Below are 23039 nucleotides of genomic sequence, written 5' to 3'. Positions count from 1 at the left end.
GAATTGCCCATTTCTACGTGGACCTTAGAGTTCCCCAAATCTGTTATTGTGTAAAGGATAATTCACAGTTCCCGCACCCACCCGTCCGCTCTGGGCCTTGCGAAATAAATGTCATCATTTATTCATGTCCGCCACCCCAAATGTATGACCACGCTGACTGTCCACATTGTCTGTGCATGCTTCAGGAACAATATGTCCACCTACTTCAATTGAATGGAATGTGGGATCAGTAATGCATGCTTGGAACGCCCTTTCATTATGACTGGAGCTGTGGGCATCTACGTGTGACCAAAACCGAGTGTTGTTGCAGCAGATACACGTCAAGCAGGGGAAGGCTCTTTGTCTTCATGGTCACTGAAATATTTTTGATATTTTAGACCCTCAAATGAATTATACAAAAGGTATAACATACTTTCAAAAAATCTACAAGAGTCAAATGTACTATACAAAATAGCCCTCACCGTGTGGTTTGCTGTGCAGTTCCGTAGTTTTTGTTTTAATTCTGGGCAGGACGTGTTCAGCAACTCTCTGATGTTTCCTCTCTTGGATGGATGACAACATAGCAACGGTCAATAACGGTAATATAGCTTCAATCTTACTGTACAGGAGATTGTTTTGGAAATATTAAGTATAGCTTTCAAATCACGGAGGCCAGCTTGTCTCGTCCTGTCTTTGCAAAGGGGAAAAGCTTGTTTGCAATGGTTAAATGTATTGTGCAGAAATTACAACGTTGGATATCATCACATACTGTGCTTAGACAGAGCAGTTCAGACGCTGGTCAATCTGGGTCAGGGGATAGTAGAGGGATATGTGTAGGCACATAGGATCTGAACATTTAGAATTAAACGTGTCCAGGGGGAAAGTAAACAGGATCGACGTCTTACCGTGTTGTCGAGATGAGTTTTCACGATGACGCTGTAACTGGATCGAACTTTTTCGGGATTCGTTATGCAACCGGACAGAGACAGAGGTAGAAGCAGAAGAGCAAGAAGACTGATGCAAAGAAGAGGCTGAGAGTCAATGGAGAGAGAGAGAGAGAGAGAGAGAGAGAGAGAGAGAGAGAGAGAGAGAGAGAGAGAGAGAGAGAGAGAGAGAGAGGTCATTCACAGATTAAGATATAAGACACATTATATCGCTGTTGTGTATGCATAGTCAGATTTGTAAACGTATAAATGAGTCAAGGCATTCTGGAGGGCACTGACCATGTGTCGACAAATAAGAATACCCACACACACAGTTTTGCAAATTTAAACCGTGCATATTCAGGTGTGCAAATATTCCAATAACAGAGTGTAGTGAAAAATATGAATGGGACCAATACTGTAGTATTTGCATGAATGATGTGTGTCATGAGGATGGTGGACTCACACAAAAGCACTTAATGAGTAATTCACTCTAAAAAGGTAGGTTTATGTTTATAAGTGATCATTAAAAATACATTTGTCGAGGTAATTCTCTTAACTCGATATTGCTATATTATATAATAATTTGTTGAACCTGATTTCATTTGAAGCATTGATTTGTGTGTGTGCGTGTGGGTGTTTGTCTATCTCAATGACTTTTGGACCCCACTGTATAACAAACACACACATTCACAAATCAACTAATTCTCCAAATATTGGTCCATTATAAACATACAACCTGTCTCGGGATGTGTTTGCCTGAGGTGGAATTTCAAGATGCCCTTCATCATCATCATCATCATCATCATCATTATTACGCCTCTATCCGTTTCTGTAAACTACCCGTCAATTCCCGTAAATCCTTAATCCTATTTCAGTTTCCATCTGAGAGGCAGCTGGGAAATTATTCACACGGAATTCCCCCTTTGTTTGATGAAAGCCTCTAAACCAACTGGCGGTAAATCAGCAGCCAGCCAGTCAGTCAGTGTGCGGAGGAGACGGCAGAGGGACGGATGCAAGCGTGCTCGGCTCCTGGTAAGTTCTCGAACACACTTTTCACTCCACCCTACACTGTTTACCTCAGCTGCACACTTTTGCCTATTTGGCACAGGTTCGCCTCGACTTTGTGGGCTTTATGTCTGTTTTACGCAGTGCGTCACCACCTTTCGGGCCACTTGACTCCTGCAGTCCTTCTGTTTTTACTCACCATTGGTCATTCTTCACTCATAGTCACCGCTGGCCACAGCTGGAAACCACTGCTCACATGTCCCCGTGCGTCCTCGCCTCTCCACGCAACTATCTGCTGAGTTCCTGGGAATTCTCTCTTTTTTCCCCCACGCGTCCTGCGCAACTCTCTTCTCTCACACACACAGACACACACACGCGAGCGCAGCATGTGATTTTACTTCCGTCCTGCACCATGCCGAGGTTTCACCTTACTCCCAAATAAACGCGTCTAACGCACAGGTCTGAAGCCTCTCGGGTTCCCTTGGGACAGGTCTGAGCAGTGGCAGTTCCAGGTTGGTGGCCCTGGGCGAGCCCCCCCCCCCCCCCTGTAAATAACAACCCCAGTTTTGTATGATCCTAAGCTTCTTATAGTCTACAGTGCAGAGTGAAGTTAGAGGACTTTGCATTCATCCTACCTGGTTTATGTGCAATGAAGATTTTACAGTCAATGTTTTTCATAAGATTATTTGCTTTATTATGGTTCATGTGTTGCTCATATATAAGCTAGAATTATTTACTTAACTGCTGTAATTTTTTTCTTACATTGTCGGCTGTATTCCGAGGTTTATTAAGCAAGTGACAACATCTTCAGACCTAAGTTCACAGCTTTTCAAAATAAAAACTCTGTAATTTAGCTTGATATAAAGCATTGTAGCAACAAAGCCAATATTGTTCTTTTACCTCGTTCACTAAACAAACAGCAATGGCCTTAACTTGAGGGAGATCAGCACCTACGACACGTGCGAATGTCCGCGTCAGTTTCGATATGAAGAAATACTAATTTATTAATCTAATCATCCAAATGATTTGGCCACCGCTGCTGTTCTTTATCTGAGGGCGTTGAAGAAGATGTGTTCAAGTTGGTCCACATAAGGACTGTTACAAAACTGACACACCCCCACTGACTGCTACAGAGTGCAATGTCCAAATGACACCAAATTCAACACTGCACTTCACTGGGCCATAAACGATAGACATTTCCGGATCAGAGGCCAATAAGTTGAACAGTTTGGAAGATATGTGTTCCACATTCTGGCAGAAAGACAGATGACTGGGAAATGAGGAGGTCAAATGATTGTTTCTGTAGACTTTGGTTATTGCTGTATTTGGTGAAGGTACATGTGACCTTTAATAAATGTTAGATGAGACATGGAAACCTTACAAAATAATAATAATGATAATATTGATTAAATAATTAATTGTGTACAGAGCTGAAATCAGAGTTTAATCTAGTGTTGGTGTTCTGCTGGCTGTGCACATGAATAAAATAATTACTAAAGTATCTGTGTGTGTGTGTATGTGTGTGTGTGTGTGTGTGTGTGTTTGTGTTACAGTCTTGGAATCTGCAGTTATTGAAGACATCCATCAGACTATGACAGCGTCGCAGGGAAGCTTTGCATCGTGGGACTTGGTACGTGACCAGGTTAAACATGACAGCAATCAAATATATGATTTACAGCAAGATCCCTTTTCTTTCTCCTACAGTATGCTGATTCACTTCTAAACTATGTGTGAGGTGCACTGATAACATCAGTGACGTTATCATCGATACTGTTTATGTTACTTTGATTAACTGTGCTCATTTGTGGGCTGATGCAGACTTGTCTTGAGAAAAAAATCGGCCGGGTTTTTCGGATTTAAGTGGATTAATATCTTGAAGAATTCTGAGATAATAATCCTGTTAATTCGGAAAAATGTGAATGTGAGTCACTGGTTTGGCTTCACTTCATTACAATATGAAACTTGTACCTGTTACCTTATGTTGATCGAATCAGCCTTTATGTGGGGTTATTGCATATTTATTTTAAGATGACCTCAACCCATATCTAATTCATTCTGTTAATCTAAACGATCTGAACCTGAAGACATCGTGTGACTGTAACAATCTCATTGCATCTAGTGTTACTATTGTCTTTAATAAAGAAAAGTTAATTATCGCCAATTGTGGCTGTGTCACTCCCTTTTGTTAACCAGCAAGCCATTCATAGCATACATCTCATGATTTGATGAATAATGAGGCTACAACGTTTATATATGATACCTGACAATAAAATTCCAACATGTAACTAAATGTGACTGGTTACACATGATACTTATCAGTATTTAGTATATCTAGCACAAACCAACACAATGGATGGTCTGTGTTAGAAACATGTTCAGTTTTGCTTTTGCTGTCAAAATTTGAAACATGAGGGCGTGACATCTTGGAACTGATTCTTGCTTAATAATCTCGAGTTAAAACTACATTTCCTGTTAACTGTGTTGCAACACATTATATTAACGGTTTTTTGGGTGACAATTCGTGTGATTTATTCAATCGGCAATATCATACATCCACTGGAAGTGTGGCATTGGCTGTAATGATACTACATTACAGCTTACAAAAGCTCTTTTTTATTAAATAAATAGGGAAATTGAAAAAGGTTTAAACATCCCCTATACTTTGACAAACTAGATTTTCTTGCAGTATAAATATACTGCAAGATATATATATATATATATATATATATATATATATATATATATATTGTCAAAAAAATTCATTTTTATTAAAAGAGAAAAAACTTATTGTACATTGCCTTAAAACCGGACGGTTTTGTTTTATATAATGATTTGGGTAAGTCATGGCTTAGCTGATTGGCTCCATCTAGTGGTTACTCGTCAGACACGCATGTGCACTCACACCCTTGCTTGGACTCACTAAGTATTTTAATCAGCCTCAACCGATTATAAACCTGATTCGTTTGCAATGTGATAAAGATTTTAGAATTTCATCTTCCAAATACCCATTTGTTTGTAGTAGTATTGCAAATACAGGATGATGAAAGAATAAAGTGAAGTAAAGTGAAGTGTGGAAGCAGAACTGTTTCTCCTGATGCTGTAAATTATTGGAATAGGAACACACGTAGATCATGATTTTACATGAATTATGAGTAAAGTGTTAGACTCGTGATTGCTGGCCACTGTCCAGCAATAGAGTTTACTGTGGCAAGAATAATAAAGATTATAGATCTAAAACCAACAGATTTAGAAACCTCAGCTGGGGCGGACATGAGTAAAGTGAGTGGAATTGGATGATAATTGCATCATTAAATGTAGCAGTGTAGATTTTTCTTTATCACTGACAGCAATACAGTCTCCTTCAGGAACAAACATTATCGATACTCAGGGAAGTTGCAACAGTGTAGGTAAAGCAGATCATTTCTTGGCGCCCACAGCAACGACAGTTTAGAGAACCCTCTTAAATTCTATGATTGTTGAAGACACATGAGACACATGGGACTCATGAAGACACATGAGACACATGGAACACATGAAGACACATGGGACACACGAAGACACATGAGACAAATGAAAAGGCACATGAGACAAAGTCATCAGATGACATCAGATTTTTTGCATCTCGTTTATTGAGGACATGCAGAAGGCGATGATTGTCATCAGGGTTCAAACATGTGATTTCATTTGACTTTGACTGATGAAAGCGACAGATGTGGAGACAGATCAACGTGTGGTCTGCTGCTGCTATTGGAAAGTTACTCAGGCTGCACAGGACGGACCTTCATGACGATGGACTTCACAGAGTAGTCATGGGTGTTTTTCCAAGTGTACCATATAACTCCTGTAGCATGGGGAGTCTTCTCCTGCCCCCAGCGATAAACCCCATTGGGGTTGGCTTGGTGACAGTTGTGGTACCAGAAACCTCCCATGAAGTTTGAGGCACAGTTCTCAGGCCATATGTCCTGGTCTCTGTCAAAGGTGGAGAACTTCATGCCATTGTGTGACGTCATGGAGTCTCCTAAAGAGACACAGAGAAGACAGAGAGAAGACACAGTGCTATAGACTGAAAATATCTGTAATCAACGAGGGATTTGTCTGAAGGAAACATGTCTCTGTCTGTCTCCGTCTGTCTCTGTCTGTCTCTATCTGTCTCTGTCTGTCGGTTCGATGCCGTCTCTCAGGAGGAGTGTCCATGGAAAAGATTTCAAATAGTTTTCTTTTGACTCAACAAAAGAAAACTGAAAAACATTTATATTTTCCAGAATGAAAGAAGATTAATGATAAATGTCTCTCACACACACAGACAAACACACACACACACACACACACACACACACACACACACACACACACACACACACACACACACACACACACACACACGTACACACACACGGGCACACACACTTACCTGCTCCTTTATCTGTGAATCCAGACACAGTCAAAGTGTATCCGTTACACTCAGAGTCGACGGAGAACATCCTGTAATGCGCGGATGCTTTATTTCCCTCAAAGTCCTCCATGTCCACCTGTAACTCAAACTTCGTGGGTCCTGAGGTCAGATAGTGAAGGTTGTCCAAACCTGTGACCACACACACACACACACACACACACACACACACACACACACACACACACACACACACACACACACACACACACACAGTTGAAGGTGGGTATATTAACAGTAAGGTTCTCAGCTGTTCCTGTGGTTCCACTTCTCACCGAGCCAGTGTTCTCCCCTCACCGAACCAAAGCCGAACTTGTACTGAATCCAGGGCCGGTAGAAGTTGACGGTTCCATCCATCCTGGTCTGAATCACCTGAGCAGGTAAACAGTGGAATATGAGTCTTACTGATTTGACGCTTCTTGAAAGTCAGTAAAAAATACTCACTGTCCAGGCTGATTGGTCTGGACTCATCTGACAGTACACCTGCAACACATCAGTACATGTGATCAACTCAAATGTTTCACTCACGTCTTTTTCACTTTCAACACGTTAGGTGACACTGACCAATAGAAGCCCAGAGATTCATCTGATACCAGTGATCATGGCAAGAATCGAATCTACTTCATTTAAATGTCTCCTCCTGAAAGCAGCAGCTTGATGAAAATGAGTCTGATGTGTGAGTGTGAACAAGGAGAAAGTTCCCTGAGCGTCTGTTCTCTGTAACTCTGGTGAGTGGGTTATATCTCCTGTGAGAACAACAGACTGTGTCACAATCAGCTCCAGTTGAAGAGAAGCTGAACTGAGACCAGTTCAAAAGACTCTGAAGTTATTAAAAACCAGAGTTTATCTCCAATATTCATCAGGAAACTGTGAAACATGAAAAATTCCAAACAGCTCAATCTCCTCACGTGGCTGCAGGGGGTGCTGTTTATCAGTATCTGTGACATGTTGCTTTAATGATTGTAAGTATGAGAGGTGAACATGTTTCTGTCCAATAATTAAAACACATGTGAACGTACTTTGACTCTGAGGTTCTCTCCTGCAGGGTAGATTGAGTACAAGCCGCTCTGGTTGTTATCTCCGATTTCATTGATCTGGCTGCAGTCCTTCGGATATTCGGCGACATGGCAGCTGATCAATGCTGGAGCCAATAGGAGGAGGACGACGACTTGAAACAGCTGGAACAGAAGAGATGTGTTCACTACTTTGACCTCTTGAGTCATGGGGGTGTGGTCACAGTCAACAGAGGTGGAGCTTATCAAGATGAAGATCCACATAGTTTGTCCCCACAGCCACAGCTCACAAACCTCTCGACAGCAACACAACAGAAGATTACATGTTCCCTGAGTGGAGTATGACAACATGTATGACACACGCTTATAAAACATGTATGAAACATGCATAAAAAAACATCCATAAAACATGCATAAAACACGCTTAAAACCAGCAACTAGTAATGGACTACTGCATCTGAAAACCAATAGAGCAAGTAAAAGTAAAAAGTTGTCAGGGAAATAAATACTCAATTAAAGTGCAGTTATGTGAAAAATATACTTAAGTACAGTAACGAAGTATTTGTACTTCATTACCTCCCCCATCTGGTTAGTGTTTGTATATTGTTTCACCTTCTGGTCTCCTTGATGCATCAGCTGTAGCCTGACTTCTCCTTTCACCAGCTTCCAGGAAACTTCCATGACGAACAGATTTCAGCTGAAACTGGACTTATCTGAAAATAAAACTAAAACACAGTCAACCAATGAGTGAACTCACCTGTAACCCCTCACCTGTCTCACCTCACCTATGTGAACTCACCTCTGAGTCAAACCGAAGAGAGGTCTTTACCTTCAGAGGAAACAAATAAACTGCTGTTTCTCCTTCACGTCTTTTATCTCCACACGGCTCTGTGACGTCTCATATGTAAACAAACAACCACATAATAGTGTAATGGAAAATTCAACTAACCCGGTTTATCAATGCTGTGACCTTGACATGCCCTTATTCGGTGATGTTTTCTTCCAACTGCTACAGTGAACGGACACAGCAGTGTCCCTCCCTCCCTGGACACTGATAGCACAGATGGTTCTGCTGACGATACAACATTTTAGGTTTTTCACATAAAGGAGTGATTTCACTTAACAAAAACTGCTACTGCAAAGATCCTTTCAACTTCATATTTTATGATGCCTTAATTTAAATCTCTGTGAATTGTTAAGGTTGATGTGAGTTACTTTATGAGGTTTATACATATTTAATCAATTTGACTTCCTAGCAAGAATTAAAAAAGTTTTTACTGAATATTTTCAACCTTACATATACTATATGTTCACATTTAACGTTTTATTACATTTTAATATGAGTTACTTTTGCCAATCAATACAGTATGTTAAGTTTGATAATGGTTAGTGAGATGATGATGTTGTTTGACCTGATTTTCTTCCATTTTCATTTTAAATGCTTGCTCAATTGCAGGAAAAGTACTTTTCTTCCTTTCCACAAAAACAGCAGGGGCCACCAATTGTGACCTCACCGCCATGCATTGTATGTTCTAGATCCTCTCTATGGTGGATATGACCCTGTATGTACGCAAAGTGGGTTGAAGACTCGTCGATATTCTTTTAGGATTAGATGTTTGTTATTGATGTTTGTTGTGGTGTTCTTGATTATTTTTCGCTAGTGATCATATTTTTATTGATCATCAAAGGGTGAAATGTACTGAAAAATTCCACTGACCAGTGTCTAAAGATAATGGGAATTCTACTGACCAGTGTCTCACTGCTGTGATATTGTCTATCTGACAGGATGGAACCTTTATTTGGCGGTGTCTCACTGCTCTGACTCTGATAAACAGTGTGTATGCCCTTATTCAACTTCCAACTGCTACAGCGGACGGACCCAGTAGATAGACACAGATGATGATGTCATGTCTTTTTTTCATATTATGTTTTATTAAAAACGCCTCCTTGTATAAATTCTGGCTTTTGTGAACTTTGGGGTAGTTCCACTTTGAGCACCCATGCTTTTTGTGTAACCTCTGCAGCGCTTACTATTAAAAAGACTCACAGGCAACTCAAGTCTGAGACTCAAGATGAATTTCCATCACATCAGTTTATTCTAATGTCGCTCACTAGTTAAGTTGTTCATTTAAAAACTTGAATCATTATCATTGGAAGGAAAATACTCCTTCCAGGCGTATTTTTCTATATGCCTGACTCTCAGACTGGAGTCCCCTTTGGTCCAGGCTCTGGTCCAGGATCTGGACATATTGGTGTTCATGGAAACGTCATTATTAAGATTCCTGTTTGAATATTCAAAGAATCGACTCAAACTATAAATAAAAGTAATTACTTTAATGAAATAAAGAAAAAGTTGATTTTGGACGGATAGTGAAGAAAACAAATGTATTTAAATTGTTGAGGAGAACAACGTGCGTTCAAATAAAACATGTTTGTTCAACTAAACTCCTGAAGGCAGGTCCCCAACGTTACCTCAGCTAAATTTGACTCAGCTACGTTGTTTTATACAATATGAACCAACATGAACTGACAGTTTCACAATCGTTTCAGGTAAAATATGGAGAAAAACTAGGAGACAATATTTCCCCGCATTCGCTGTTGCAACACGCCACACCAACAGATACAGCGTTTTTTAGAGTCTTCACATGAGGCACATGAGGCACATGAGGCACATAAAGACACATGAGACACATGAAGACACATGAAGACACATGAGACACATGAGGCACATGAGGCACATGAAGACACATGAAGACACATGAGACACATGAAGACAAATGAAGACACATGAGACACATGAGGACACATGAAGACACATGAGACACATGAAGACACACAAGACACATGAGACACATGAAGACACATGAGGACACATGAGACACATGGGACACATGAAGACAAATGAAGACACATGAGACACATGGGACACATGAGAACACATGAGACACATGAAGACACATGAGACAAATGAAAAGGCACATAAGGCAAAGACATCAGGTGCCCAATGCCACAAGCCTTCTGCCAAAAGCTTCTAGAGTTTAGATGTCTGGTTGTAGATGAGAATGTCAAAATCCATGTTCAATCTGTTGTTTGAATCTGCAGCCATCTCCTCTCTCCACATAGACTTCTTTTGGATGATGCATGAGTGCTTTTCCCAATCACTTTTCCCAATCGCTCAGGCATTATATCCTCTGTGGTTGACTTAACCCTATATAACGTGGGTTTTTTTCTTAATTCCTCAGTTGTTATGAATTTGCTCGGACTTCCTAAATCCTCCTCTGCCTCGTATCTCCAACATTACCATCCTGACTTCTGACTCTGAAATTATTAAAACAGATCATCTAGGAGTTACTTTCCCTATTTACATTTTCCGCCCACACTTCGCTCTCTGGGTATCTCAGACCAAACCATCCAGGTCCTTGAACGCTGATGAGTTCGAGCACATCGCTCCCACATCCGGAACCATCTTAATGGCCTAAATGAAAACCATACTTGAGTGGACTCACTTTAAATGTGACCTTTACTTTTGATGGGCCTGTATTCAGTTGGGGTTGAATCACACATGAGATGGAACCGTCACTTTGAGTCTCCCTCCCCCGGGTCTTCAGTGCGTCCTCCCAGAGCATCCATCTTCCCACTTTGACCCTCCCCTCCCCTCAACATCTATTTATCTGTCCTCCACGTCCAATACCTCAACGTCCATTAACGCCTTTAAATGACATGGAAAATAGAGAATCTGTGGCAATTATATTCTACAAAGAAGTTTTGCTCAAGAGATGGATGAAGAAAACAACATATTAAATGTCTGTTTGGAATTGATAAATGGAAAGCGATTACTTATTGATGGTGCTATGGGGCTAATATCGATGCCACGTTAATTGTGAAACACCAATATAAATATTGTAAGAGAACGAGCAGTGAAGAATAAAGACAAAGGCACTTGACGCAGGACTGACCACGCAGAGCACAAGATAGAGACACACATATTCTATCTGCTCAGCAAGTCTTGACCTTGGGAAACCAGGTGTGTGTGTGTGTGTGTGTGTGGTGTGTGTGTGTGTGTGTGTGTGTGTGTGTGTGTGTGTGTGTGTGTGTGTGTGTGTGTGTGTGTGTGTGTGTGTGTGTGTGTGTGTGTGTGTGTGTGCACTTTTACAGATATCTTTGTGAGGACCATTTTGAGACTACAACCTGAAGAGTGAGGACATTCTGGCCGGTCCTCACTTTCGGACCCACTTTTAATGGGCTGTTTCAGACGGAAGACTTAGTTTTATGGTTTCGGTTAGAATAAGGTTTAGGTAAGGGTTTGGGTAAAGCTTAAGGTTAATCCTTTAGTCAAGGTTAGGGTGAGGGTCTAGGGATTGCATTACGCTCATGAATGTCCTCACTGAGACAGATGTACAAAGAAATGTGCTTGTGTGTGTGTGTGCAAAGGGAGACAGAGAGAGATGATGGAGTGCAGATCGGGTGATATTATCATCATCATATCCCCATAGGGATCTGGTTGCCAGGAGGTGTGTAGAATGGGGGGATGATACTGGGAATGCAGTGGTGATATCGGGGAGAAAAACAATCTGGCCAATGTCACATTACGGGGCTCGCCTTGGTTTTTAGATAAGGGCTAAAGTTACGATAAGAGTTCAGGTTTGGCACGTAGTGTTTACAATAATGATAATGATAACAATAACTTTAAAGCAGCCATTTGGCCAAATCGGAAAAAATGAAAACAAAACATGAAGAGCAACAAACGAAATGATAGATTTAATTGATTTAAAATCAAAGGATAAAGCAGATAAAATAATACATCGTTTTAAAGCAATGGAAACAGCAGCGATCGAAAAAAAAACAAACAAGTACAAGTCATTTGGTTAAAGTACATGCTGAGGGAGGATGAGGTCAAATTCAAGACATAGGGAATGAATAACAGCTCGTGCGTGTGTGATGGGGGTCAAGGGAGATTTTGGTGTCATATAGGGTGTGATAAAACGTGACCGTTCCCCGTGGATACACACGGTGACAACCTGTGGTCTGACTCAACGATCAAGAAAAGGAAGGAATCTCAACGTGCACACGCGATAAATGTGCGAGGGCAACACCCAGCCTCTCCCCGCCACGCGCCGCCTGAAGATGGCGCTGCATGTCTTTGTATGATGGCGGGTTCTGCCACAGAGGGCTGCTCGCGTGCACGGGCGCGCGCACGCGGAAAGGGGGGAGACAGAGGCGCTCGTCTGCCTCCTCTCCGGTGGTGCTGCCTCCCCGCCGTCGCAGTGCTTTCGCCGCTCTCCTCCGCTCTCTGCCTCCCTTTCTCTCTCGCTTTCGTGCCCAGCGCCTCGCCTCGCCGCACCTCGCCTCCTCTTCCTCCTCCTCCTCCTCTTCCTTATCCCCTTACATCTCTCTTCCACTCCCGTCTCGCATGCCCCAGCCTCGCACCCCTGGCCAAGCATCCCGGCAAATGGTCGCTCCATCCGCGGCAACTCCGGACACAGGACACAGCGGAAAGGCGCACGGCTCCGTTGCTCTCTGATCCGAGCACACTGCGGACTTGACTCGGGAGGAGAGGCGGACCACGCACGGGGAAGAGACACGAGGAGGACGCCGGTCGCTGACAGTGGACAGGATCTAATTTCGGTAAGTCATTTTTATTTATTTTTTTAAACACAACAATGTTCCAGAGCAGGTGAAGGTGACAGTCGAGGCTTCACCTGGGACTGACTCTTGTAATGTTTGGAGACGCGTGTGCAGAAATGTGAACGTGACCTCTGGATCGTGCTTTAGAATGATGCCCCGGCTTTTGGTAACAAGCGTGCGGCGCAGCTGGGCTCAGATTGCCCAGCACACAACATCCTTTTGGCTCCAGCTGACTGCTGACCCAAATCCACCACTGGTTGTGCGTAAAAGTGCTCGAAGGGTGCGAAGAAAAAAGAGGCACCATGTAAACACGAGGGCTGTGGTTGCTCTTCCTCTCAAGATCAGTCCCTATTTTGTTTGGACAACTCCTTCCTTACCAGAGGGGTTGTTGTTATATACCTAAAACATCTGGATTTTAAGCCATGGTGTGGCACATAATTTATGTGTGATCCAAATTCTGTGCCCTCAGGTTCCACAGTTTTGCACATTGCTCCTGAATCTCATTGTCTGCGGATTGCCCATTACGTTTTATGGAATTTCCTTTTGTCTCCATGGCTGTGGTGAATGGGAGGTGATACGAGGATAAGAGTATGGGTGAGACTCCAAACCTTTTCCCACAGCCTTACTCCCGCTTTGATCAATAGACATCTGCAGGAGGGGGGTTGTGCTCTGGCAGTTTGTCAAGGGCGTGCAATATATCCAGCAGATGATTTTGAGGAGAAGAGGAGGAGGAGGAGGAGGGCCAGGCTGCTGTGAGGCATGCTGTGGGTTCATGTTCAACTGCATGTCAGCACTTGGGCCGGTGCATGATGGACAGCAGAGGCACAGATGTACAGCACAGAGTGGGCAAAGGGTCCTGGCACATGCTCAGCTGTAGAAAGCATTATCTTTCAGTGTGTGACACTTGGAACATCAAAAAAATGGGTTTGCAGGTTAGGCAGCTGGTGTAGCCAGGTAAGCAGCTGTGTAACAAGGAGAAGACAATCCCCTCTAATTCCCCTTAAACTGACCTCTGGTGCAGGAACAAGGGGATAAAGATATTTTTTCCCCCTCTCCCATGTCTTCCACAGATAACCAGCGCTCAGTCTGTTTAATCCAGCATATTATACACTTTCCCAGGACTTAAAAAGCAATGGCAGTACACCACTCTCCTTGCTCACGAGCCACACACCTTCATCAACTTCATAGATTTTTTTTGTTTGTTGTGGTTGTTGAAGGATAAGCAGCTTTACAAGGGACCTATCAATGTGGGAACTGTCTGGCATCCCTCACACACTCTCACACTCCTCTCCCGCTCTATATTTCCTAAAGATTAGCTTCTTTTATGTCCTGTGAGTGTCTAAAGTGTTCATGAAATGCCTTGTCCTTCATCAGGGACACAGATTAAGCTAATTCACACAGCAGCACAGGCCTAAGGCCTAATCACTATGCTGCGCCGGCAGAACAGAACGGTCTTTACACTGTGGTAGCCGAGAGAAGGAGAGGGAGACAGGGGGGAGTGAGAGCAAAGGAGGGGAAGGCTAGCCGCCGGTGCTTATTGATCGGATTGAGGGGCTGCTGGCAGGCGTCCACAGGATGGAGTGCTGACGACAGTCCAAAGAGTTGCCGGGATGTGCTGGGCCGGCGGTTGCCTCGCAGAGTGGTGCTGATGAGAGGGGACGACTTTGAGTTATAGCTATCCTCCCAGTAACAGAGCAGGGGCAGAGAGGATTTGAGAATACTGTAAGTGTTCCGAATTAGATTATTTTCATCACCACAGAGGGGAGGCTGGGTGTGGTGATGCAGATTTTGAATTTGTTATGCATGTAGAGACATCTTGTACATCTGACACAGGAAAGGCTGTGTCACATATCTGTGCTGATGCTCGGAGGATGTCTTGCAGTTGCGTTTTAGTGTAATGACTTTGAGCATTATAAAGTGTTTATTGAACATTGAAGGTTCATCTTATAGTTTAGTTTTATATATTTGAAAGCAGGCAGAAACTTTTAAGTGGAATGAGACTTTGCTCCTTTCACTTGTTCCAGGAATCTTTCATAATTCATGTGACAGCAGTAGCACATGGAGCAACTGTGTATGAGCAAAGCTATGAGTCTCTACTATTTTCAGAGAGGCTCTTCTATAGTTGGCCTTTGACTTCAAGCCCCCCCCCCCCTTCTGTGTCACACTGTACATTGATTATTCTATCACAAGATACACCCAAAATTCAACTTGAGTCATATATGTTCCTGAAAGAAGTGGATGTGTCCATGTCCTCTCCTCAGCAGTGTGTTGTCTTTAAAAAACAACAATCAATATTGGATTAGATGGTTGTTCAAATTGCATAAATGGCTTTCCTCTCAAGAAGCAATGGGTCCCAGTGGCAGATATGGCAGCTCTTTGAGGTGGGACACAAGCCCAGAGGCAACATCTGATGCTGCTCAAAAGCTATTGTTGCAGTTATCCTTATTGCTGCCAAAATATATTTTATTGTTATCGCTTACATTTTTGGTCATTCAACAATAAACCCAATTTATAAACTATAGAATATCCACATTTACGTCAAATAAGTCCCTTTAATCTTTTACTTTAACATGACTAAAATAAATAAAAAAAACACAGCAATTACAGCAGTTGAACACGAAGCAGCTTCAAGATGAATCAGAGACTGAAAAGCCGATGCTTTGATTTCACACATTTGTGTCCTTGAGCTCCGTTACCTGCGATGTGTTGTTCAGGTTTACCTCCATATATCCACTCAGCTGCAGTGTGAGTGGGCCTCAGGCAACTGGCTGACATTTGATCCATACATGCTGATTGCATTAACTGCATATTCATGGCCATAGGGGATGTGCTAATTGACAGCCTCGCCGTACTCATCAATCAGATGTCCTGATGCTCGTGTCTGTTACTAGATGCGTATGCGCCCGTTTAATGATATAAAAAAACAGCGATGTGTCACTGCTAATGGACAATTTTACAATATCCCCCATTACAGTGGAGTTGTTACAAGATTGCAGACATGTTACAGACCATTTAACCTCTAATATCACTCTTCTTCTCCCTCAAGGGTGCCGTATATAGTGCACCCAACATCGCTCTGTTATCGGAATATGTCTGACCAATCCTGGATGTGAATCGTTTTCCTAAAGTTTGTCCTTTTAGAGTCAGTCTTGAGATTCTCATCACCATTGATTTCATTATTAATCAGAGTTGGAATGGAATGCATTATTATCAGGGATGTATTCAGGCTTTCTCATTTTATATGCAGAAGCATTTTGGGGAATATGCGTGATTGGAAGCATATTTATAGGGAAGGAAATTAATTTAATTTAGGTTATGATAACTTGAAAGTATTTCTGAATATACACCACAAATCATGCAGTATGCCATATTGCATGAGTCAGTGCTACCAAGAGTCAGTGTTTGTCAAGTTACTTGGAAAATGGAATCATGACGTACTTATCGACAAACTCAAAAGGTATTAAAGTTCTGTGATTAATTCAAAAGTAATTAGTTACCTTACTTGTTTGGTTAATTTAGTAGCACATCAAAGGATACATAATGCCCATATACAGGGTTAATATTATGAAATAGATAGTTATACCTCCTGTCTCTTTAAGCCCCCCCTCTTGATAAAGCCCAGTCTGCTCTGATTGCTCAGCTAGCTCGTTCTGTTGTGATTGGTCAACTGCTTCCAGTATGTGTAGGAATTGTTGACCTCCAATCTTGAATTACCTGGCTTTGTAAGAGGGCAAGCCAGCGGCAAGGTTTGATGTCACGAGATACCATGATTCCCCGGAAGTATCGGCCTGATTACTGATGTGGTGTTTCAGGAACGTCAGGAGCAGTGTTTTCTGTGGCATAGGCACAGGAGAGCCCATTTGTCAACCCAAAGATCTGGATCCAAGGCCTCATTTGTCTCACCGGACTGTCCTTGAGCAGGACACAAAATCCCTCACAGCTTGCAGGACGTGTGGTGGTCTCCTGCCCTTTGACATCTACGTAGTGACAGGGAATCAGGATGAGCGATTTTTCAAAAGTGTCAACACCAATCGACAACACGGGAGTAATTCCTGGAACGGCAACAATGAACTGTTCAGGACTCATTGGATACTTCTGATGTGACGTGGCCACCTTCCATTCATGCTTCCCAGCGCCGAAACTGTATCCTCTCGCCATCTGCTGACCTTCATGGGAAAGCCAGACAGGAGAGAGAAATTCTTGGCAGCTTCGAGGTCAAAGAAGTGGACAATGTCACCACATTGCTGCAACTCAGACAGCAATTGCTTAGGTTACCTGTTTGAGGTTTGAGCCTAGCCTCTGTTTCAATGGCTCCAAATGGCACTTGAGTTGAATTTTTAAGAATACAGTGAGGAGCAAATCATCTATCTTGGATAGTGGCATTATATCCAAATGCAGGGTCAATCGCAGACAGCAGGTGGCATAGGTAGCAAGCCATCGCAAGTGTTGCTGAGCATTTCGTCTTCCTGTCACGAATATCTCACCCACTTCTTTCTCTTACGTTAAAAAGACAAGCGAAGAAGAGAACCTGTCCAAGTTAAACAATGCTTTGGATTTATGGCTTGGTTTCCACTGATGCCACACGCAGTAAAAATATATTGCCTCGTTGTACTGGAAGGTAGTAAAAGGTAAAACCATTCGCCGATTGCTGTGTATTGTGTACTGTGGTGATTAATGAGAGCAGGACGTTGATGAACACAGCAGGAAGAGGAGAGGGAGAGGGAGCGAGAGAGCGAGCGAGGGGAGGTAGGGGAGGTAGGGATGTGTCGGCGCTGAAACGAGTCCAGAAAGGTAGCAATATGTATGTTTGAGTGAAAGAGAGGCAGACAGTCAGAAATGGAGAGGGGTGTGTGCGTGGATGCCTTGAGTGTTTCTGCTGCCAATTCTCCTCCCATCGTCTAATGAGCTCGCTGCAGATGGAACTCCCTCTGTCAGCCCTCTGCTCTCCTCCTCCTCCTCCTCCTCCACTACATTATCATCCCTTCTTCCCTTCAGTCTTTAGCACAAGGCAGGGGAAACAAAGAAAAGAAGAATCAGAAGAGAAATAAAGGAGGGGAGGGGGGATGTGAAGCCAAAATATGTGATGAGACAAAAAAAGCACGAGGAGAGAGAGAGAGAGGGACTGAGGCTGCAGGTGAGAGGAGGATGGATTAACGATGAGGGGTAAATTGTGAAGAAGACGGGGAGAGATGGGCTGTAAAGTGAGAGGTGGAAATTTAAGAGCTATCGACAGAGCTTGTTGGGGAGTGGCAGAGGCTTGTCAGCAGTCGGACGAGGAGGCAGCAGAAAGGTTGAGTGAGAGAGTGTCATGATCTGACCCTTAATGAGGGACGCTACAGGGCCTCTTTGGACACTCTGGACGATATGGACTGTTTCTGTTTTACTCCCAGTCTCACCACCAACGTTTTAAAACTGAGACTTTTACAAAGACCTACCGAAGAGTAGATTTTCAAAAACACCGATTTCCTTTTGTCTGGGTGTTCATGTAAAATGGAGCATTTGGGAAACAATGACATCACAGCTTGCTGGTAATTGCCCAGTGTTTAGTTGGACCACGGTGTTCTTCTCTGGTATTTGAAAGATTGAGGATTTTGTGCTCTTATCTGGACCGATAGAATTTAGTTATAGAGATTATTATTTGAAACTTAGGGGAAAATATCCACAGTAGTGTAGACGAGGCCTCATTAAACCTGTCCATTCACATCTTCAATGCACCGACCTGCTTTTGTTTGCACATCGGCCAAACCTCCTTAACAGAGACCAGGGGTCATTAAATGCAAGAAGTGACGGAAAGGTGTGAATAAAAAACAAACCATAGAGGGCGTGATGAGATAAAACCACAGCCCTTCAACACTGTCGAGTCAGTAGCTTAAAAAGCTGCATATTAAAGCCTAATGGTCTTTGTTCAGTGCGGGCCGGCAGTGGGAGCAATATGTCTGCGGTTGCCTCGCCATGACATCATGTCTGCGCCTGTCACACTGAACTTGCTAAGCTGAATTAATAATTGGATCAGCTAGCCAGGTCTGTCAGAGCTAATTGAGCATCAAAGACGAGCCATAGCCCGAGCACAGATCATCTTGATTTCCCCGGGCGGAAATGTGCCCGGAGCTTGTATGACTTGTGTGACTGAGTGCGGAAGCGAGCGTGTTTGTTCATCTGCTTAAACCTCATCATGACCTTTTATGGTATGTATGTGCGCTCTTCATCAGAATTCCAATACATCCACAGGTTGGAGAGACTGTGTGGCAGTTGGCTTGTGCTCTCGGTATGTGCGGTATGAACGTGTAGGAGCGTGTGTGGGTACTTTTAATACAATGCATTATTCTATAGCAAGTTGTTTCCCGCTGCCGTTGTGTTAAGGGTGGTGTTTGCATTTCTATTTCACTGCCTACTCATTTCGGTCAGACTGTAATTGACATTGAAGCAACAACTCTAGTGCTGGACAAAACGTTGCAGCTCTCGAGTGTGAGCGTTTTTTTCCCCTTTCAAAAAGATGTGGCAAGATGACACACTATGCGGCAGATAGCGGGGAGGTGTATTGCTGTTGACTTCATGTATTGTCTCTTTGCACAGAAACATAGCATTATCCACCTGGCCGGTCAAGTGGGAAATAATGTGTTTGTAGAGATGTGAACACCTGCGCCTCGGTGTGAGCGAGTGTGTGTTTGTGTGTTGTCTCTTCTTTTAGAGCGCACGTCAGAGACAGTATCTTAGCACTTGAAATCCAGTCCTGCCAATATTTTCCAGTTGCAGCCAGCAGTTTGGACACCTGCTGCTCTGCATCATATACTGAATATAAAAATGTACATGTCCTCTTTACTGCAACCAAGGTATTTGGATACAAATGCTGCCATCTTGCGCTGATGGCATCTGTAAAGTAGTGATCGGGGAAAGGACCTGCGATATCGTGGTCCTGCTAATACACGCTGCTTGCCAATCATGTAAAATATGATGATTCACCCCATCAAATAACTAGGTGGAAAAATGAACACTTGAAGAAACATCAATGTGATAAGAACTCCCTGAGATGACAGACACCATATTTGAGATTTTCTTTTTTTAACAATTACACTTTGGTCCATGTCCCATCCACTAACATGTAAGAGGCAGAGTTTATGACCTATTCTGCAGCCAGCCACCCGGAGACAACGGAGATGCTTTGGCTTCACTTTTTAGGGAGCAGTTATGTTGTCGATCTTCATGTACAGTCTATGCCAGTGGTCACCAAAGATCACATTTTAATTCCAAACGTAAGCCGAGATGTCCACCCCTGATATCTTCCAAAAAACCTACTTAGGAGGGTCTGATTTATTATTATTGCAGAGGCGACTGATAATGGAGGTTTTATAGATCGACTACTTGATCATGATCGATGGGTGGGTGGACACTGATCTATGCTTTGGACCTGTAGCCCCAGCCAGTGTACGCCACCTACAGGCCAGGAATGTAATGGCTGATGTAGATCAACTTCTGAGGCTTGCAGGCGATGAGCAATAAACAGAAATATCATTCAGAATATTGTTTAAAATGTCAACTTTGGGAAAAGAAAGCATAGGAAGAATATTAATGTCTGAGTAAACAAGACAAAGTTTTACTGCCCATAGAGTTTAATAGAGTTTTAGAATTAAATTTTCTTTTAATTGTGAACTATATTTCTATGTTGTTGGAGTAATGGGGCAGCAAAAGTTGACTGAAATGAGCTAAAATGTAATTTGCTGTCATTAACCTTAATGTAGCATACTTCAATATTCTCTCTAGTCATTGTAATAGTTTTACATCAACAGAATGGGAGAGAGCAGGACAAATGAGGCTATATATCTATCATCAGTAAGTGAACATTTCTCCAAACAAAGGAGAATAACAAGAAATGACTGCTGGTAATTTAGAGCACAATGCTATGAACCTGTTGTAGGGCAGTCTCTCGCTGGGACAAAGTTTTCTACAGGTTCTGCCCTTTGAGAGTAAAACATGATAGAAAACTCCCCAAAAGATGGGTTCAAATGAAAGTGTAGGAGTACAAATCTCAATGTTCTGAAAGTTAAAACTCCCTCCAGCTGTGTCTGATAATGAACATGAAAGGTTTGGTGCTGAACTTCAGATCATCTTTGCCAAAACAAACAAGCGGATGAGTCAAGATGTTTGCTTTCTGCCTCCACCCCGTGGTGTAGCAGTGATGATGATTAACTGAACTTCATTTCCAGTGCGACAAACAACTTGTGCAATATGTGTGCAACATCGCTGTGAAATCCTGCAATGGATTTATCTTCACTTTCAGTCTCATCTTTCAACTGTTACATCTGCAAACCTGCATGTATGAAATATGTTATCTTTATGAAGCATGTTTACTTCATAATAATCGAGCTAAACAATTTTAATAACCTAATTGAGAAAAAATATTTTTGTAATACTCGAACCTAAAACTCCGATGGCCCCTGTTTGTGCTTGGAGGTTTTTTCTGCGATTGGATTCTTCGTGCAACAAGACTGTTAAATGTCCCAAACCAATTCATATAATAATACCTGATGTAGTGTTGACAAATGAAATTGTCCCTTCCTCGTGGGTACATTAGCTTCCCTTCTTCGAGAGTCCCGGACAGGCGGTTGCTTTAACCTAGTTGTTGTAACCCTGCCCAACAAGGCAGGACAGCTTCATGATATATTGTATCACACTGTACTTATAAGGTGGTCCAGTGTGAAACCTAAACTATAATACATCATGAATTTTTCCTTACTCGTGAAAAAAATTAGATTAGTATCATTTACAATCTTAACTCTTACTTTCCAAAACCCATTTTGCCTTTATTCCCTTTTCTCATTCGACAGATCTTGGGTAATGCCTGATCAAACGCACACAAACACACACATACACACTCACACACACTCACATTCACACTCACACACACACACTACTTCCACCTGTCAATCAATCTCTCGCACATATCCACAGACGAAGGGTTTGATGAAAATGATGGGGATCAGACCAATATGACCCATTAATGTATCGAGCCACCTCACCTGATTGCCCCGGTGTGAAGGGGTTTGTGATCGTAGATTTGTGTCAACCTCAATCGATGGAGGCCGTTGAATGGAGGGAAGGAGATGTGGAATTGGGGATCAGAAGTAGTCAAAGGAAGAGGCTGACATGACAGCAGGACGAGGCAAAAGAGGGAAGATGCTTTTAGAAAAAACTGGAACGCTCAGTATGAACCACCTGTAGGACGCAGACGACATAGTACAATTTGTAAGGAAGGAGCTGAGTGAGGATTTTAGCGGCGAGCGTTTTCAACACATCTGAAAGAACAGCCGCTGAAATAATGTTTTGACCGTGGGGCATTTTATTAGGTTGTTTATTGATGTGTGTTGACACTGGAGAGCTACATCCAGTCGCGCCTCAGCTCCCGCTGTCCACATTATTCGATTTCATTTCACAGTCTCTGAGCTAACAAAGACAGATTTTCTGTCCAGCTCCGCATTGTGCTTGTTCCGAGTAAAGCTCATGTCAGTACAAACTATGTGCTCTTTCCTGATATTCAGCATTTTTATTCATGCCCACTTCCTCCTGAGGCATCCTTTGTTGTACGGCACACCTGGCAACAAAATGCTGTTTTTTAACTTGAAAGTATACAGAGCACGTAACTTCGAGTGATGTTTTCCGATTAAAATGGAAGTGAATCAGCACTGGGCTGCAGAGAGCCACATAACGTTAAGTTATAATGGTACAAAGAAAGACGGAGATGCATGATTTGTTTTGTTGCTTGTGCTGGGCCATGCATTATATATCCCAGACATCAGGAAGAGGAATGCTTTATGTTTAAGATTGTGTTTAAGTAAGCATGCAGTGGATGCTGGCAGTTCGGTACAATTCAACCAGCTGACTGATGTGAAATAAACCATTTTACTGTCCCCACGAAGACAAGTTGTTAAGCCTTAAACTCTGATGAGACCATCGACTGTATTAATAGATGGAAGCGTCTCTAGTTCCTCCCACTGTCCAGAAACGAAGCCGAAATATCCTGCATACGAACGCTGACATCTTGCTCGT

The 23039-nt window shown here is 42.6% G+C and overlaps 1 protein-coding gene and 1 long non-coding RNA gene across 4 annotated transcripts; one reads left to right on the top strand and one right to left on the bottom strand.

The window, feature by feature from the left end:
• The first annotated feature begins 332 nt into the window (after positions 1–332).
• Positions 333–4071, top strand: LOC128425919 (uncharacterized). Of its 2 annotated transcripts, XR_008333203.1 has the most exons (3): positions 333–578; positions 1781–1937; positions 3464–4071. It is a non-coding gene; the product is annotated as an uncharacterized LOC128425919 (long non-coding RNA). The 2 variants fall into 2 exon arrangements; XR_008333202.1 differs by lacking the exon at positions 333–578 and having other exon boundaries at positions 1575–1937.
• A 1435-nt stretch (positions 4072–5506) lies between these two features.
• LOC128425695 (microfibril-associated glycoprotein 4) lies at positions 5507–8318 on the bottom strand. 2 transcript variants are annotated; one of them, XM_053412426.1, is made up of 7 exons: positions 8173–8318; positions 7986–8098; positions 7380–7538; positions 6805–6843; positions 6636–6732; positions 6322–6492; positions 5507–5928 (listed from the first exon to the last, which is right to left on the bottom strand). In XM_053412426.1, exons 2-7 carry the CDS (start codon positions 8052–8054, stop codon positions 5666–5668), a joined length of 798 nt encoding a protein of 265 aa, XP_053268401.1. In that variant the 5' UTR covers positions 8055–8098; positions 8173–8318; the 3' UTR covers positions 5507–5665. The 2 variants fall into 2 exon arrangements, with proteins under 2 accessions (XP_053268401.1, XP_053268402.1); XM_053412427.1 differs by having other exon boundaries at positions 7986–8086; positions 8173–8298.
• Between the last annotated feature and the right edge of the window lie 14721 nt (positions 8319–23039).

This window comes from Pleuronectes platessa, chromosome 20, assembly GCF_947347685.1.
Source record: "Pleuronectes platessa chromosome 20, fPlePla1.1, whole genome shotgun sequence".
NCBI lineage: Eukaryota > Metazoa > Chordata > Actinopteri > Pleuronectiformes > Pleuronectidae > Pleuronectes > Pleuronectes platessa.
This window is presented reverse-complemented; position numbering and strand designations above follow the sequence as displayed.

Excerpts from the sequence above, each read along its gene's own strand:
- LOC128425695 (XM_053412426.1), bottom strand. The coding sequence starts at position 8,054 with ATGGAAGTTTCCTGGAAGCTGGTGAAAGGAGAAGTCAGGCTACAGCTG. Across the intron at positions 7,539-7,985 it reads TGCATCAAGGAGACCAGAAG|CTGTTTCAAGTCGTCGTCCT; the intron begins GTGAAACAATAT and ends CTTCTGTTCCAG. Across the intron at positions 6,733-6,804 it reads CAGACCAATCAGCCTGGACA|GTGATTCAGACCAGGATGGA; the intron begins GTGAGTATTTTT and ends TTACCTGCTCAG.